Source organism: Panthera tigris, chromosome B3, assembly GCF_018350195.1.
Source record: "Panthera tigris isolate Pti1 chromosome B3, P.tigris_Pti1_mat1.1, whole genome shotgun sequence".
In the NCBI taxonomy this organism is placed as follows: domain Eukaryota; kingdom Metazoa; phylum Chordata; class Mammalia; order Carnivora; family Felidae; genus Panthera; species Panthera tigris.
Genome location: NC_056665.1, coordinates 53,885,108 through 53,901,949, shown reverse-complemented (window position 1 = coordinate 53,901,949; position 16,842 = coordinate 53,885,108). Strand labels below are relative to the sequence as shown.

Here is a 16,842-nt window from a genome sequence, read left to right as displayed (position 1 = left end):
TTAGTAAACTAGAAATTTGAGGAATGTCTGCAAGATAAAAAGTAGATTTGATCAATGAAGAAGAGAAAAATGCAGCACAAAGCATCTGCAAAAGGAAATGAATACAGAAGTAAGAGAAATCCCCAAAAGAGTTTCCAAAGTCAGAGTTAACAAATGAAAAGAGAAGTGCTCTTGGGGGCATCATTAGTAAAGTTAGTTGAGGAAGTGTACTCAGCACTCCAGCCCATTTGAGCTCCTCCATCTCCCAGCTTACTGTGAACAGGCTTCAGTGACCGTTGCCTCCAGAATAAAACCTTCCCATGTTACACTACACAAAGTGCATAATCCGCTTCTGGAAACCTCAAAGATTTGAGTTCTGCAACTGGAGACCAAAACTAAGAGCCCGAATCACTCCAGAAGTCCACAAGGAGAAGAGAAAGAAAATGAAAGAAAAGAACCTGGGTGGGTGATGTTTTCTTCCAGGCCAGACCTTAAGTACAACTCTCTCTCAAGTGAGCATATTGGCACAGATTCCTAGCACTAGATCTGAAAAAGTAAGACAGTTAACCCCAGATGCCATATGAATTCCTGGAGGGAGGAACTCCACACCCAGAAGGCCAGCCATACATTCTACCTCTTCCACACAATATTGGGAGACTGGTCACAGTAATCAGAACCTACATTCACCAACAGGCAACCAAAAGTTATCAAATGTTTGAGAACATTAAAGGTAGACACAGAATTCAAAAAACAACATTCTATAATATGAAACCTCATAAAGGAAACAAAAGAAAATTTCAAATCAAGAATAATTAAGATCCTTAAAGAGATCTAAAAAAGTATGTAACATTAAAATAAAAGCAGATTGCTATTAAAATAGTTCAGGACATGAAATAAACTCAAAGGCAAAGATAAAATAAACGTACTTAAAGGCACCGTGATATCCTCAGATAAAAATATAATTAATCACTGCCCTCAGAATTATAAAGCTCAGTTTAAGTCATAAATGTAACAATATGAATCCTCACAGCAATTAAAACTTGGGGAATGGGTTAGCCCAGCATATCAAGGACGCAACTAAGGCTTGAATGTAATCCCAACAAAGAAAACAAAAATAAATAATAGAGAGAGAAAACATGTATACACACATATATATGACATACATATATACAGTCGACAGTCTTTATATATTTCACTTTTGAACTGAAATTACTTGGGTGGTAATTTTTACTCAATCACTGGCAGCAGAAAGAAATCAAACTTGTAAACAAGGTTCACCACTGAAACACACTTTGTACTTACCTGCACTATTTTCCTCCGACATGACGGTGTGGCAAAGAGCAAGTACCCTAAGAAATTCATACACTTTGGAATCCCCCAGTTTAATGGATTCCATCAGACGGTGGTCAGAGAACTGACATGTTCTATCTGCTTGGGGATTGACTGCGAAATCCACAGGTTCATTTTTCTGTAGAAGAACAATAGAAAAAAAAAAACTATATACCTCTTTTCAATAATAACCTTTTAAAATTCAAAAACGCTTCCTCTATATATTTTTAGTGCTTGTATGATTTTTCAGCCTCAAACATCTGGCACTACAATGGCTTTCTGTTTCCTCATTACTGTTAAATATTATCTTCTCATTTCAGAGCCAAGCACCAAAGCAGTAAACCTTCCAAAAGGATAAGGAAAAAATATCCAATGGGTGTACAGATCCTCAAAATACTTATTGCAATTCCAAAATACAAAGAAGCCCTGAAAATGGTAAGTTTTTTTCAAAACCTACTCAATGGCAAAACCTGACCTGACTTGAACTCATTTTGGCAGCAAAATCTGACCTAGAATGGTATGTGTCTAATTATAGACTTTTTTAGTCCACTTAGTATGAATTAATATTTTCCAACACAAAAATATTAATGCATTTCATTATAGAGTGCTTTCTGAGATCCCTCTGGAAGTACTTGCATAATATAATGATAGGATTAAAATTGGGATCTTGAAGAGATATTTGCATTCCCATGTTCACTGCAGCATTATTTACCATAGCCAAGAGGTAGAAACAACATAAACATCCATCAAAAAATGAATGAATAAATAATATGTGGTATACACATACAATGGATTATCATCCAGCCATGATCCTGTCTTTAGGCACAACATGAGTGAACCTTGAAGGCACAACGTGAAGTGAAATAGGTCAGTCACAGAAGGACAATTCCTGCATGATTCCACTTATATGAGGTACCAAAATAGTAAAACCCACAGAAACAGAAAGTAGAATGGCTGTTTCCAGGAGCTAAAGGTATGGGGAAATGGGAAATTGCTGTTGAATGAGTACAGGTTTCAGTCACTCAAGATGAAAAAGTTCTAGAGATCTGCCTTGCAACATCATGAGTATTGTTAATCACAGTTTAGTACACACTTAAAAGTATGTTGAGTAAAAAAAGAAAAACATGATAAAAGAAATAGGGTACAACAAAAGAGTGGACGATGATTCAATGGTAACTAATATCCCTGTTAATTCACTGACTTCCGGAAAACACAGAATGTACTTCTAAAAGTTTATTACTCAAGACACTAGTCCTGTGATAATGTTTTTGCTAAAAATAGTTGATGGGGAAATACTTTTAATATATCCTTTTCTTAGAGACTATAGAATGTTTTATATTACATCCAAGTATATGTATACCAAGTCCTGCATACAGGACACTCAGTTGTGTTTATCCCAGAATCATAGACTTACTTAATCATAGATTGTTTTGTTCATGTGATAAATTTTAAGAACTGCATTAGTGGAAAAAATTATCAACTCACCGGTAAGGAGTAAAATACACACTGACCTTAGACTTCCCTGAAACTCCCAGGGAAGAAACTGTGATGCAAAGAAATTAGAGTCAATCAAGCTGTCATTCAAGTATAAAATTGGCACACATATTTGTCATGAACCCTTCTTGACACTAAAGGATGAACCTCATCCCAGTAAGAGATAACTGGAAAAAATCATTAGTAAAGGCCTAGTTAGGGGTGAGTACCTAATCCCTTTAAGGGACTAAATAAAGAAGAAATAGAGAGATTAAGATGCTAAAACAAAATGTGTATATTGTGTACCTTGACTATGCAAGACGAAAAGACAGCTAAAAAATGGTAAGATTCAAATTTCCTCATTTTATTATTTGAAGGTCAGATGATATCTATCATTTAAAGATTCAGATCAACTTATAAAAATCTATATATATTTAAGATTAATAAGTTTCTATAAAAATAGTAGAAAAATATGAGGGAAAGAGGCAGAAATATAACTTCATCGTTGTTCACATTAGGAAATTAACAGACACTGCCTTAAAAAAAGTATTAAGAGTATTATGAAAAAAAAGAGTATTATGTAAACTCTTGAAGGTATGAAGTAGAAAAACAATGATATGCTTTCCTAATGTTTCTAAACATTATAAGAAATGCACACATACAGAATAAAGAATCCATATAAAGAGTTATTAAACACAAGGTACATTATTGTTAGACACAAAGTACAGAACCTAAATGTTATAACTAAGACAGTATATAGCCCAATGTAGATGGGCCAAACTCCATTATTAAAAGATTGGAGTGCAAAACAAACTCCAATCCTATGCTGTACATAAGAGACACATATAAAGTTATTCAGAAACACAGAAAATAAAAGGTGGGAAAATGCAAATGAAAACAAACCAGGAGTCAAGACATTAATATCAAATAAGGTTGAATTCAGGCCAAGAAGAATTAAATGAGTCAAAGAAAAGCAGTTTTGATGTTAAGTTGTGTAATTCATAAAAAAAATAAATAACCAATATAAATATCAATTCACCCCCAAGTAGCATCAATACTTCTAAAACAAAGATTTCAAGGGGAGCCTGGGTGGCTAAGTCAGTTAGGTATTCGACTTGGGCTCAGGTCATGATCTCACAGTTTGTGGGTTTGAGCCCCGCATCAGGCTCTGTGCTGACAGCTCAGAGCCTGGAGCCTACTTTGGATTATCTGTCTCCCTCTCTCTCTGCCCCTCCCCTGCTCACGCTCTGTCTCTAAAAAATAAAATAAACATTAAAAAAAAAAAGAAAAGATTTCAAGCTATGTAAGAGCTATATATAGGAAGAGATTTTCAAAATATCTAATTAACCTCTTTCATGCTAACAGATAAAAGAAAAATAATGAAACAAGAGTTAAATAATATAATTTACAAGGTAGGACTGAATGACATATAGGTAAGTTTATATACCTTGAAAGCAGAATATACATATGCTTTCCTTTTAAGAAGCCTGGAACATTGACAATTTACTATATTGAGCCACAAAGACAACCCCAATAAATTCCAAAAGGCAGAATCAATACAAATCTATTCTTTATTAAAAGTACAATAAAGTTAGGGGGAAGGCCTCTATCACTTGGGAATTTTAAAACTCTTGCTTAAAAACGTTTCAATGTGGATATTCAAATTGATAGGACAAAAATAAAAAGTTTAATAAACTACAGGCCAAATCTATGTGATAAAATTGAAGAAGTATTCAGAGAAAAATTAAGAACCATAGACATTTGTATAAAAAAAAGGAAAACATAAGTTAAGCATCCAAGTATGAAGTTGGAAAAAGAACAAAAGAAACTTTAAGAATGAAGAAAGGTGGTATTAATAAAGATAAAAGCAGAGCCTACTGATTAAAACACAGGAAAATACATACAAATAATAAATAAAACCAAAGGCTATACTTTTGGGTGGGGGGGTGGGGGGAGAAGGGGCAACTTTCTAATGTAATCAAGATAGGAAAGGAAAAAGACAATCAAAAATAAAAAATGATTTTTTTAAAATAGCCACAGAGAGGGGCATCTGGGTGACTCAGTTGGTTAAGTGTCTGACTACAGTTCAGGTCATGATCTCACAGTTCATGGATTGGAGCCCCAGGACAAGCTCTGTGCTGAGAGCTCAGAGCCTGGAGCCTGCTTCAGCTTCTATGCCTCCCTCTCTCTCTCCCTGCCCCTCCCTGCTCACACTCTATCTCTCTCACTCTCAAAAATAAATAAACATTAAAGAAATTAAAAAATAAAAGAAAATAGCCACAAAGAAAAAATCAAAAGGATCCTAAGAGACTCCTTGCTCATCTGTAAGACACAGATCATTTTTATGTTATATAAACTGTCCCACAGAATAAAAAACTAAGGAAAAATTTTTAAAAATTATTCTTTTTCTAAAGTAAATTTAACATCGATAGCAACTCAAACATTACGTCCCCAGAAACCTTGAGGACTGATGTGTCTTACAAATCCAACGCATGTACCTAAATAAAGCATTAGCAAACAGAATCTAGAAACACACTGAAAAAAACAATTTAACATGACAAGTGACATTTATTTACAAAAACCAGGGATGGATGATAATCCAGTAGAAAAATGGGTAAGGGGTGCGTAGCTCAGTTGGTTAAGCATTTGACTTCAACTCAGGTCATGATCTCAGGGTTAGTGGGTTCGAGCCCCCAGTCAGACTCTGTGCTGATAGCTCAGAGCCTGGAACGTGCTTCAAATTCTGTACCTCCCCCACCCTACCCACCCCCCGCCTCTCTCTCTGCCCCCCCCCAAAATTAAATAAACATTAAAAAATTAAAAAGAAAGAAAGAAAGCATCTGCCTTTGGCTCAGGTCATGATCTCACACAGTTCATGGGTTCGAGCCCTGCATCAGGCTGTATGCTGACAGCTCTGAGCTTGAAGCCTGCTTTGGATTTTGTGTTTCCCTCTCTCTGCCCCTCCCCTGCTTGTGCTCTCTCTGAAAAATAAGCATTTAAAAAAAAAAGAAAAATGGGTAAAAATTAAATACAGTAAGCTATTAAAAATATAAAAAAGATATCCAACCTCACTCATAAGAGAAATTAAAGCTAGAATCATATTGATATATCATTTTACATGTCTTGCAAATATCAAAAAATGACAAAACACTGTATTGGTAAGGGGGGGGGGACAGCACTCTTGTACATTGCTTGTAGCAGGATAAACTGGTAAAAAATTTTAAAGAAGACAATGGCAATATTTATCAATTATGAATGGACATACTTTGGATTTAACAATTCCATTTCTAGAAATGTAACTTGTTAGCATACAATCCATGCAAAGTAACATAAGCACACACTGTTATTTCTGTTGCAATTTTTTTACTAGCAGAATATTGGAAATATCCTGAATTTCCATTGGTGTCTCCTTACCATGAGACATGGAACAATATAACAGAATACTATTTAGCCATTGGAAAAAATAAGACAGCGCTTTTTTTTTTTCCCACTGATCTAGTAAGATCTCAAATACACTGCTGAGAAAGAAAATTAAGAATGGTACAGATAATAAGCTACAACCTATGTAAAAAATGGAGAAAATACTTTCTCATATATACATAAATATCTCTAACAATTAAAAAACAGAGAACTCTGTGGTTGAGGTACCTCAATAGAAGGAATTCTGAACCATATGAAGCTATTTTTTTTAATGTTATGTATTAAATATATCAACTTGTCATAGTGGAAATCAGTCCTCCAGAGACTCATTTTTTTAAAAAAAGTATGTACAATTTGAAATTAAAAGAATGAAATTTATCACCTCCACACCTTAGTCATGTCTGTCTTCTGACCCATGCCATCATCAGCTTCACCTGCCAAAAAAAAACCTTGAGAATTAAAAATAAATGAAATAGAAACTAGATTTACACATTTGGTTTTAAAAAATACACTTATTTATTAAAGCACCATTACCAGATGGCATTATGAGCTCAAACATAGACTTTTTAGGAATTTTTTCAAACTGTAACCCTAGACATGGTGATTAACCCAGAGAAATACTCATATTGCCCAAGATAGAACTAAAATAGAGTATGCATTAAAAACAAAATATGGAGCTCATAAATCATATTCTTCTGTATTTTTATCCTTCTGTTGCTACATTTTACCTCTGATGTTTGCAAGAGGCAAATTTTTGTTTTCTACTTCATCCTCACTATTGGGGAATCCAAAATGATATCCTAGACAGACCAATTCTCATCAACGCTTGAGCTTAGTGAGTACATCTTTGTCTGTCTTGGTTTGGGCCAGATACATTTGTGTAATATCAAGGCCAAATTAGCATGTAAGAGTTAAACAATGTCAGTGCCTTCTGCAGTAAAACATAGCCACCTATGTGCCAAATATTGAAAAATAACTTTTTAGTATAAAGCCAGTATATGCCTATTATAGATACATTGGCCAAACTCAAGATGTTTATAGTAGAAAATAAAAATTACTAATAGTTCTATCCCATAAAGATAACCAGTATTTATAGAACTTTTTTCATGTTGATTATGTGTGTGTGTATACAAATATTTCTCAGATTGTTGAAAAATATCTTGTTCCTGCTGTTTTTAACCCAAGTGTCAGAATTTCTCTGGTCATTAAAAGTTCTTTGTGAACCTAATTTTGAATGGTTGTATACTAGATACGGAGTATAATTTACTTTAGCTTTCCCCTATGTGGAAGCTTTTAAGATTTTTCTAATTTCTGCTTGGCATTTGAAGATGTAATGGTATTTGTCAAGACTGTATTTCTTGTAATGATAACAAGAGTTCCTTGCGTCAATCCTTCGCCTGGCATTTGTATTATCACAAACTTGCACCATTTATTGGTGAGGGAACTGAAGAACAGAAATCCACCTGACATTACTAAACTGGGGTGAAAAAGTCACTATAGTGTGATGTTGAACCCAAGTCTCTCTCTTTTCACTACACAATGCTATGACCAAAAAAAGCCCTTGATGAACTGTTATTTGCTGTTTATCTAGAGCACAGGGTCTAAATTCAGACCATGTTGTGACTACTGTTTGGGCGGAGCCCCTGAGCTAGTGAATGAACCTCACCAAGCTCCTGGAATTTAAATCTCAAATGCACTGTGGTTATGTTCCAGTCAGTATACCATAGGCAGTAACTCATAAAAGATAAAGACAAAACAAAGCTGTGCCTTTGTGTAAAATTGTCCTCCAAAAGGAAGCATGCTTATAAAAATGGTAATGGAAGTGAAGAAAAGTTAAAGAAGTTGAAGAAAATAAAAGTTCTGAGCTAGAAAATAGAAGATTTAGATAAACCTGAATGGAATACCAAGTTTTCCCAAGGCCTGGATCTAGAATATAAATAACACAAGCTCATAGGAAAACAAGAGGACGTGATTCTTAAACATTTTGTGAGTGCTTTAGTAAGAATATATCTTAGTGGCATCATAAATGCATCATAAATTATAATGGGATGTAAATTAAGGGTCTAAAGGTGTTAGTTAATATTTTGGTTACTTTCCTGCATTTTATAAGGGAAACTACAAGCTATCATGGGATTTGTAAATTTCAAGACTTGCAAGATCTTGGGATATATATACTTTGTGAAAATCAAGGGCCTTCCCTAAAAATAGCCCTGAGGCAAACATCTATACAAATAAATCTTGGTCCACATATCTGATTTTCTTAGGATCATTTCCTGGAAGTGATATTATCATTATTATGTTATTATCAATATATATCATAGCAAAAGAATCCCAAAGGTCCTCCAAATTAAAAATACCTCCAATACTCTAAAATTTTCCCATTTAAACTACTCTTTGGGTTAAGTCATTATTCTTAGAAAGCCTCTGAAAATAACGTCAAAAGAAAATTTTTAGGGAAAGTTTCTATTTTACTTACCATTTAAAAAAATTTTTTTAACGTTTATTTATTTTTGAGAGAGAGACAGAGACAGAGCATGAAGAGGAGAGGGAGACACAGAATCCGAAGCAGGCTCCAGGCTCTGAGCTGTCAGCACAGAGCCTGACGTGGGGTTTGAACTCACAAACTGCGAGATCATGACCTGAGCCAAAGTAGGTCACTTAACTGACTGAGGCACCTGGGCACCCCTACTTACCATTTATTATAACAGTGATATGAGAAATGTATAATGTAACTGAGGGCTTATGGAAGTCCAGGTTGAAAATCATCTGGTTCTCTCTCAGAAAAGGGGAGGTGGAGCAGAGGAGAGGGGATTAGAGGGGTAGGGGTAGCGAAGGGAGGTCAATAGGTAGGACAGCATAAAAATCAACTTCTTGTATTTCTTAATTTTGTTCAAGTTCAAATCTTACTTTAAAGTGTTTGGCAATGTGTGAAGTTGCTCATCAGGAGATAAAGGGAAGTTTTCCCTCTCTTTCTTGGATTTTTCTTCTTGAGATTTCTGGACTGAAAAACTGGACACTCAGAGTCCAGTGAAATGAGATTAGGAATCCAGAGGCACCCAACAAAAGGCTTCTGCTGCACCTCATGCTTTCAGCAGAGGAAACTGTCTGCTAACTGGCTCAAATCACATACAAATAGAATGCGTGAAAATCCTGGTACAGAGCAGGTATCCTGACAGATGCATACAAAATAGGAACTGGATGTTGATGAAATAGTTTATCTGCCCACTCAAAAGTAGCCCTGTGCAGTGTGAATTCTTAGGAATGAATTGTAAGTTCTCCCAAACACAGGCCCTAACATCAATTCCAGAGCTGTGAGGAAGCAAATATGAAATACTCCTTTTACAGAGATAAATCAAGTTACCAAGAACTTGCCCTCTCGGGGATATTGGCCTATTAAGCAGCACAAAGCACAATCACACAGTGGGAGCACAAAAAGGAACTTCAGACGGTATCACATCTAACCCCCATCTATACCCAAGAAAGGTAACAAATCCAAAGTTTCATCTAAATTATTCAACATTCATTGAACAAATATTTAGTGACTGTTTATTATATGCCAAGCACTATGTTACATGCTGGTGGTGCCCATATTAATGATAAAGTCAGCGATAAATGGTTTGGTTTTTAAAATAGGGCTGCTTATGTTTTTAAGGGAAATTAAAAAAAATATGTTTTAAGGGGTGCCTGGGTGGATCAGTTGGTTAAGCATCTATCGGCTCATGTCATGATCTCACAGTTTGTGAGTTCAAGCCCTGCGCTGGGCTCTCTGCTGTCAGCACAGAGCCCACTTCAGATCCTCTGTCTCCCTCTCTCTCTGCCTCTCCCCTGCTCTCTCTCTCTCTCTCTCTCTCTCAAAAATAAACATTAAAAAAAAAAACCAATATCAGTACGAAGAACTGCTTCCCTTACCATAGATTTTCCCATTAATAGAACATTTTTTAAAAGTCATGATGTTTTCAGTGAGGGTGCCTGTTTTGTCAGAGAAAATGTATTCAATCTGGCCCAGTTCCTCATTGAGAGTGGTCGTCCGAGCTTCAGCAGGTGTTGCTTTTTCAGGGTAATACATCTTCCGATCCCAGTTTATAAAATAACTGTGTCCCAGACGAATGACTTCCATACTTTCATCCATTAAAATGGGGGAAAAAAAAAAAAGAAAGAAAAGCTCCATCAGTTTCAGAACATACAAAACGTTGCCAAAGTAAGAAGTCTGTCAAGGAGCGCCTGGGTGGCTCAGTCAGTTAAGCTGCTGACTCTGGATTTAGGCTCAGGTCATGATTTCACAGTTCAGGGTTGAAGCCTCGCATGTGGCTATACACTGACAGCACAGAGCCTGCATGGGATTCTCTCTCTCCCTCTCTCTCTGCCCCTCCGCAGCTCACTCTCTCTGGCTCTCTAATTAAATAAACAAACTTAAAAAATTTTAAAAATAAAAAAATAAGTCTGTCAAAGTCTTCAGAATTTAGAAAAAAAAAAAATGTGGATGCTCTGTCTCCAGGTCCTAGTGACCTTCAGAAGACTCTCAGCAGAGTCTGTTCATAAAATTTCCTATGTCATTTTCTTGCAGCACCACGAAAATATAGACTTTGCATAAAGTCTTGGGGAATATTCCATGGTTCACCATTTATATTAAACAGGCCTAGTGGAGATTTCTTGTATAGCCTGTTAAGTTAGCATTTCTTTTATATCTTCGTACAAACTATTATTAAAGATGTTTGTCCAGCCATCTGGGTGGCTCAGTTGGTTAAGCATCTGACTTTGGCTCAGGTCATGATCTCACAGTTCATGGGTTTGGGCCCCACATCGGGCTCTGTACTGACAGCTCAGAGCCTGGAGCCTGCTTCAGATTCTGTGTCTCCCTCGTTCTCTGCTCCTCCCCCACTCATTCCCTTCCTCTTTCTCTTCCTCTCTCTCAAAAATAAACATTAAAAAATTTTTTAAAAAAGATATTTGTCAGATATCTGATCTAAAGAAATGTATTGTTGAGGACTTTCTAATATATCGTTTGATGTGGCTTCAATTTGCCAAAAAAGGTGGCAGTATCTCTGTAAAGCACTAAGCAAACCATAATAGATACTGAGTAAATCTCAATATTATCATTGTTACTATATTAGTTTGCCCATTTACCAGCAAAAGAGCATTGTCTCATGATCTAGTGGCAATTTATGACTTTCCAACTCTACAAATGTTATTTCTATGGCCAAAGGTATGTCTTTTAAAATCTCTGTCATATGTAAGGTTAAATCAATTTCCAAAAAGGTTAGCAATGTAAGTTTCTACAATAAGATTACTGAAAATTAGCATTTACTATGCATGACATATATACATCATACAAATGTTACCAACTTATCATTTGTATTTTGTTTCCACTATTTTTGACACAAAGAAGTTGTCTTTTTAACTCATCAAATTTATCAGTAGTTCACAGTTTCTGTTTTGGGAGTTTTGTTGGATATGCTCTCCCTATGCCAAGATTATATATACAGACATCTATATTTTTCTAGTGGTTCTTTGCCAAATTTTCCACATCTAATTCTTTATCACAATTGGAATTTTTATAAAGATGATGTACATATGATGTGCTAATTTCAATTTTTACAAACATAAAGCTTTTTTATCACCATTTATTTAAAAAAAACAAGTCCTTTTCCCTTATTGCATTGGGATGCTTCCATGTCACATATAAATTAATTTTCTCACTAGAATCTACTTTAGGGATTTCAATTTTATTCCTTAATATGTCACTTAATACATCTCTTATTTTCATAATTACAGCTTTATAAACATTGGCGATACCTGAGAGGGTGTAAGAGAATACTTCTCTTTTTAAAAAGTTCTTGGCTGGAACCACTCATTTATTCTTGCTGATATGTTCAACACATTTTAGCATCCACACCCCCACCTTCTCATAAAACTTCTTTAAGATTTGTATTAAGTCTATGTTAAACTTTTAATTACTTGGAAGTAACTCATTTTAATATACAAGTGCAACTTCAAAGAGAAGGGTAAGTCTTTCCAGTAATTGAATTTTGAAAAGTACCTCTATTGATAAGGAGTTTTAGTTTTCATTTGCTTTGTTTTTCACATAGGTCCACATTACAGCTGGATAGATTTGCTACTGGACATTACATCTATCTGTTCATTGATGACATAATTGTTTAAATTATTGTTAGCCTAATGGAAAGGTTTTTTTTAATGTTAAAAGCCTTATCTAATGTTAACAAACTTTGCTTATGCCACAAAATCAGACATTGAGCTGAATTATCTTACTAAGATCTTTGCAGAGTTATTCTTTTGGATTTTCTAGGTTTATAATCACATTGTCTATGCTCGTCCCTTCTAATAGGGTTATTTCAGTTTCAGGTTCATGTCTTCCTTTGTTCCTTGATATTTCAGCTGCATGTCTTAGAACATTAGCAAGGACATCCAGACCAGTATCACAGAGTAATGACAATAGCAGTGACCCATGGCTTATTTCTGAACTTAATGGGAATTGAGCCTTGGTGTTCTCATCTGTCAAGTGAGAAAATTAACAGTGACTGATTACAGTAACTCTTAACATTTGTCTCCCTGAAGACAAAAGATGATAGAAAAATCCTTTCTAGGCATTAAATTCTATGCTTCTAACATTTCCCTCTCTGAAAGTGGTATGGTGCTAGTTCATTTCCTAACTATTTAAATGGCAACACTTTTTTTCACTTAAACTAAAAATTACTCTACGATTCTGTAGAACCATACAAAAGAAAAATAAATAAGTAAGTTTATGTAACTTACTGTTATAGCTGACCCATACATATCCACCACCGCACACACATACTTCCCTGTAAATTCTCTGCTAGCTTTTCTACTTTACCTTTGTTTTCTTTATTCCATTCACTCAAAAAGCATTAGCACTTACAGTGGACCAGGAACAGTGCTTTATCTGTCATAAGCAGATGAATGAATGAATCCTGACCTTCTATTCCCTAATTTCACTAGTAAGGGCATTAAGACCTAGAAGTCAAGTGACTAACCCAAGGTCACACAAATAACTAACCACAGAGCCAAGACTAGACTTCAGACATTGGTAAAGCCAATGTAGACCTGACTCTAAAAATGGCATTATACAAGTAACTGTACAAACAATTTGAAGCTTTGATCTTTCTAAAAGTAAGATAGCTTCCTGAAAATTCAAAGCAAAATGAATGAAACAACATGTGATCCTTCTGTATTATAATACAAACCAATGGAAGTATTGTAAATTAATTTGAATTCTTGGATCTTAAAATAGTCTGTAGAGAGGAAGGGTGTCTTTTTTGTTTGGGAAAGAGGATTCAGGACAGTCATAGTGGAACATTCAGCTCTTTGTCTTATAATAGCAGGAAAAAGGAGACAAATGTTCATAATTAGCATAATCAAGCGCTTAGTGTTTTCTGCCTGAATGCTCAAAGAGCAGGGCTTAAGATTCCACCCATTCTGTGGCAAAACAGGCAACATAGAAATGAATTCCTATTGCTTTGGGAAAAACTTCCAAAATTTAATTCCTTGGGAGTATGTGGCTGCATTTCTTAGGATGATGTATTTAAAAAACCGTAGCTGGGTATGTTTTAACACTACAGATAAACAAACTGACAGCATAGAAGTATCCTACCAACATCAACATCCTTTGCTCACGTGGAATTGTTAACCGATCAAAGTAAATTCAGCACTTTTATCCTCAAGTGACCTATGGCATTATTCTTCATACCCATTCAAAAGCCTAAGGGAAGCTTTTGTAGAAGGCCTTCTCTCCAAACAGAAATACGCTGTTTTTGTAGATCTCAGTCTTTAGGATTGAGCAACCTGACATTCTTTCGAATGCTTTCCCCCTCCACATTGAGATCAGAATCACTGCTCTTGTATGATGAGAGGAAAGCTCACATTTACCTTCATAATTATTATGCCTTACCAACAGGTACAGAACTCTAGGCTCTTTTTTCTTTCTCTTGGGGTCTTTGCTGAGTAATAAACCAGACACAGCTTAGGGAGAGAAGAAAACCAGTGTACCAAGTGTCACAAGACTTGGGTTTGGATCTTGGTTCTGTCTTTAACTGGCCCCATGATCCAAGCAAATCATCTCATTTATAAAAGAAGTTGGGCAATAACTACTTCATAAGGTTGTTGGGAGACATAAATAAAATAAAGTATATGGAGACACTTTATATAAAATACACAATGTTATCTAGGGTAAGGTAGTATTATTTGGAGCAGAAAGGAAGTAAGAAACCAATTATTTTAGTCCCACCATTTTCCTGAGCAGTTCATTGGCAAACTAAGGCACAGAGAAGCCAAGCGCTTTCTTCAAGGTCACACATGCCAAGACGATAACCTGGGTTTGGACTATTCCAACTGGGTTTCCTTTCCACCACTGCAGGGGACACATTAGAAAGAAAAGCAATGCTAACCTGGGAATTTAGCCTTGACCTCTAAAACACCAATATTTCAAATTATTAAATGAAAAATGCCAACACACTTCAAAGAAAGAGCATACACAGAATATACTTCCTTCATGAGGACATATGAAACTGCACATGTGCAGATGGTAAGCCACTATGAGCATTTATTGTTCATTTAGGACATAAAAGGAAAGCTATAAAAGCTGACCATAGCTCTTCTGGCAAAAAGCAGGATTTACTACAGACTTTATAATTGGATACAAGCATAAGAGGTCCTCAGAATCAAAGATGAGCCAGTAGGATACAGTTTAAATAGAGCCTGCTCTGACCACAGCTCCAGAAGGCCCAGAGCAATTTGTGGTGTTGTGGCCACATGCCACTACTTCAAGTCAATTTCCCACAAGTTGACATTTCAGTTTCCTGACTGCTATCCAAAACAAGGGTGGATTTTGTGCATTGAACTTCCCTTGCTTCATCATAGTTAGGATTTTGGAAAGAGAGAAAAAGAAGCTTGTAAAAATTAGTGGGGATTTAGAGCTGGTAATTTCTTGTATTGTTAAAATACTGGTGATGAGGAATGTCAAACAACCAAGTCTCATCTTGGCTCTAGTGTCTTTAGGATTATCTGTCTCAGTCTTGGTAGGATTAGGATTGGGGCGCCTGGGTGGCTCAGTCAGTTAAGTGTCTAACTCTTGATTTCGGCTCAGGTCATGATCTCATGATTCTTGAGTTTGAGCCCTGCATCGGGCTCTGCACTGAAAGCACAAAGTCTGCTTGGGATTCTCTCTCTCTGCACATGCCCCTCTCTAACTCTCAAAATAAATGAATAAACATTTTTTAAAAATCTCAGTTATACACTCTAGGGCCAACTCCTAAGCCTTATCAAATACACACACATACACACACGCAAAAATGTACATATATACATACATATAGAGGTGTGTGTGTGTGTGTGTGTGTGTGTATGGGGAGAGAGAGATCATTTTAGTTCTAATTTGTGGGTCCAAATCTAGAAATGATAGGTCCTGTTGCAGTGAGAGCTAGGAGTCAGACTTCTTATTTAACAATGGACAAGTACCACCCACTATATTTCAACTTCTTTATATTATAGTTACTAATAATAGGAAAAATTAACATTCATTAAGCTTTTACAATGTGTCAGACATTCTTTTAAGAGCTTTACAGTTTGTTTACTCTTTATACAATCCTATTAAGTAGAATATTGTCTTCTTTACTTTTAAAATGAGGAAACCAAGGCACTGGAAGGTGAAATAACTTGCCCAAGGTTATGGATCTAGTGAGTGGTGGAACAGAATCTGAATCCAGGTATCTGGAGCCAGACTAGTAGCAGGGAAGCAGCATCTCAACAGATCTCATCAAATAGTCTTCCACTTCTTACCCAATATCAACTCAATTCTAACTGATCAGGTTGCATGAGATTATATTGTAGTCCATTTATTCCAAAGAAAAACATTCCTAAGAAACCAGATCAAATCAAGAAGAAAATGAAATGCATTTATTATAATTTGAAAATACAAAAGTGAAGCAGATTAAACAGCTTAGTTGCCTCATTTGTAACAGCTGTAGCAGATCATAAGCAGTTAGAGCAAGACATCTACCTCACTGTGGTAATTTTAAAACAAACAAAAATGATTAGGCACAACATGATGATGCAGAACAAAGTCTTTTGACAAAGTGGCTTTTCTAAAGTATAAATTCTCATCTTACCTCACATATAATGAAATGGGCACAACTGTATTGAGAATAATAATATATGACCAGAATGTTAAGAATCCCGAGAACACAGAGTTCTTCTCTCCTTCATTCCTAAAGAGGAAAGTTCTGAATTGGTCCCCAACTTGATTCTCCCAGATTGAATTTCCTATTGCAAGAATAACTCCCATGCATGCCAGAAACCCAAAAATCTGAAATGAGAATGGAAGTCTGGTTAAGGTTAATTTGAACACAAAACTAGTCACATCAACACAATCCAGTTACACTCCTAACTCCAAGAAATTGTCATTTGAAAAGCAAGTCATGCGAAGCTCTTCATACTTATCAATAATCGTACAAGTTTAATATTTTTATGTTTTACTTGACTAAATATTTTACATGCATTTTCTCACTTAATTCTTCCAGTGATTTTCTGATATAGGGACAATCTTTAGTCACACTTTGCTGGTCAAAACCAGAACAAAGTAAAACAGAAGCACTGAAAGATTATATAACT

The 16,842-nt window shown here is 35.6% G+C and overlaps 1 protein-coding gene across 15 annotated transcripts in view; it reads right to left on the bottom strand.

The window, feature by feature from the left end:
• ATP8B4 (ATPase phospholipid transporting 8B4 (putative)) overlaps positions 1-16,842 on the bottom strand; it is a 255,880-nt gene that overhangs the window by 78,592 nt on the left and 160,446 nt on the right. For all 15 annotated transcript variants that reach the window (XM_042988887.1, XM_015537428.2, XM_042988899.1 and 12 more), the window contains 4 exons: positions 16,341-16,537; positions 10,111-10,319; positions 6,592-6,635; positions 1,282-1,447 (listed from right to left, as the gene is read on the bottom strand). In XM_042988887.1, the coding sequence (XP_042844821.1) occupies positions 1,282-1,447; positions 6,592-6,635; positions 10,111-10,319; positions 16,341-16,537 (616 nt within the window). The remainder of the gene's footprint in view (positions 1-1,281; positions 1,448-6,591; positions 6,636-10,110; positions 10,320-16,340; positions 16,538-16,842) is intronic.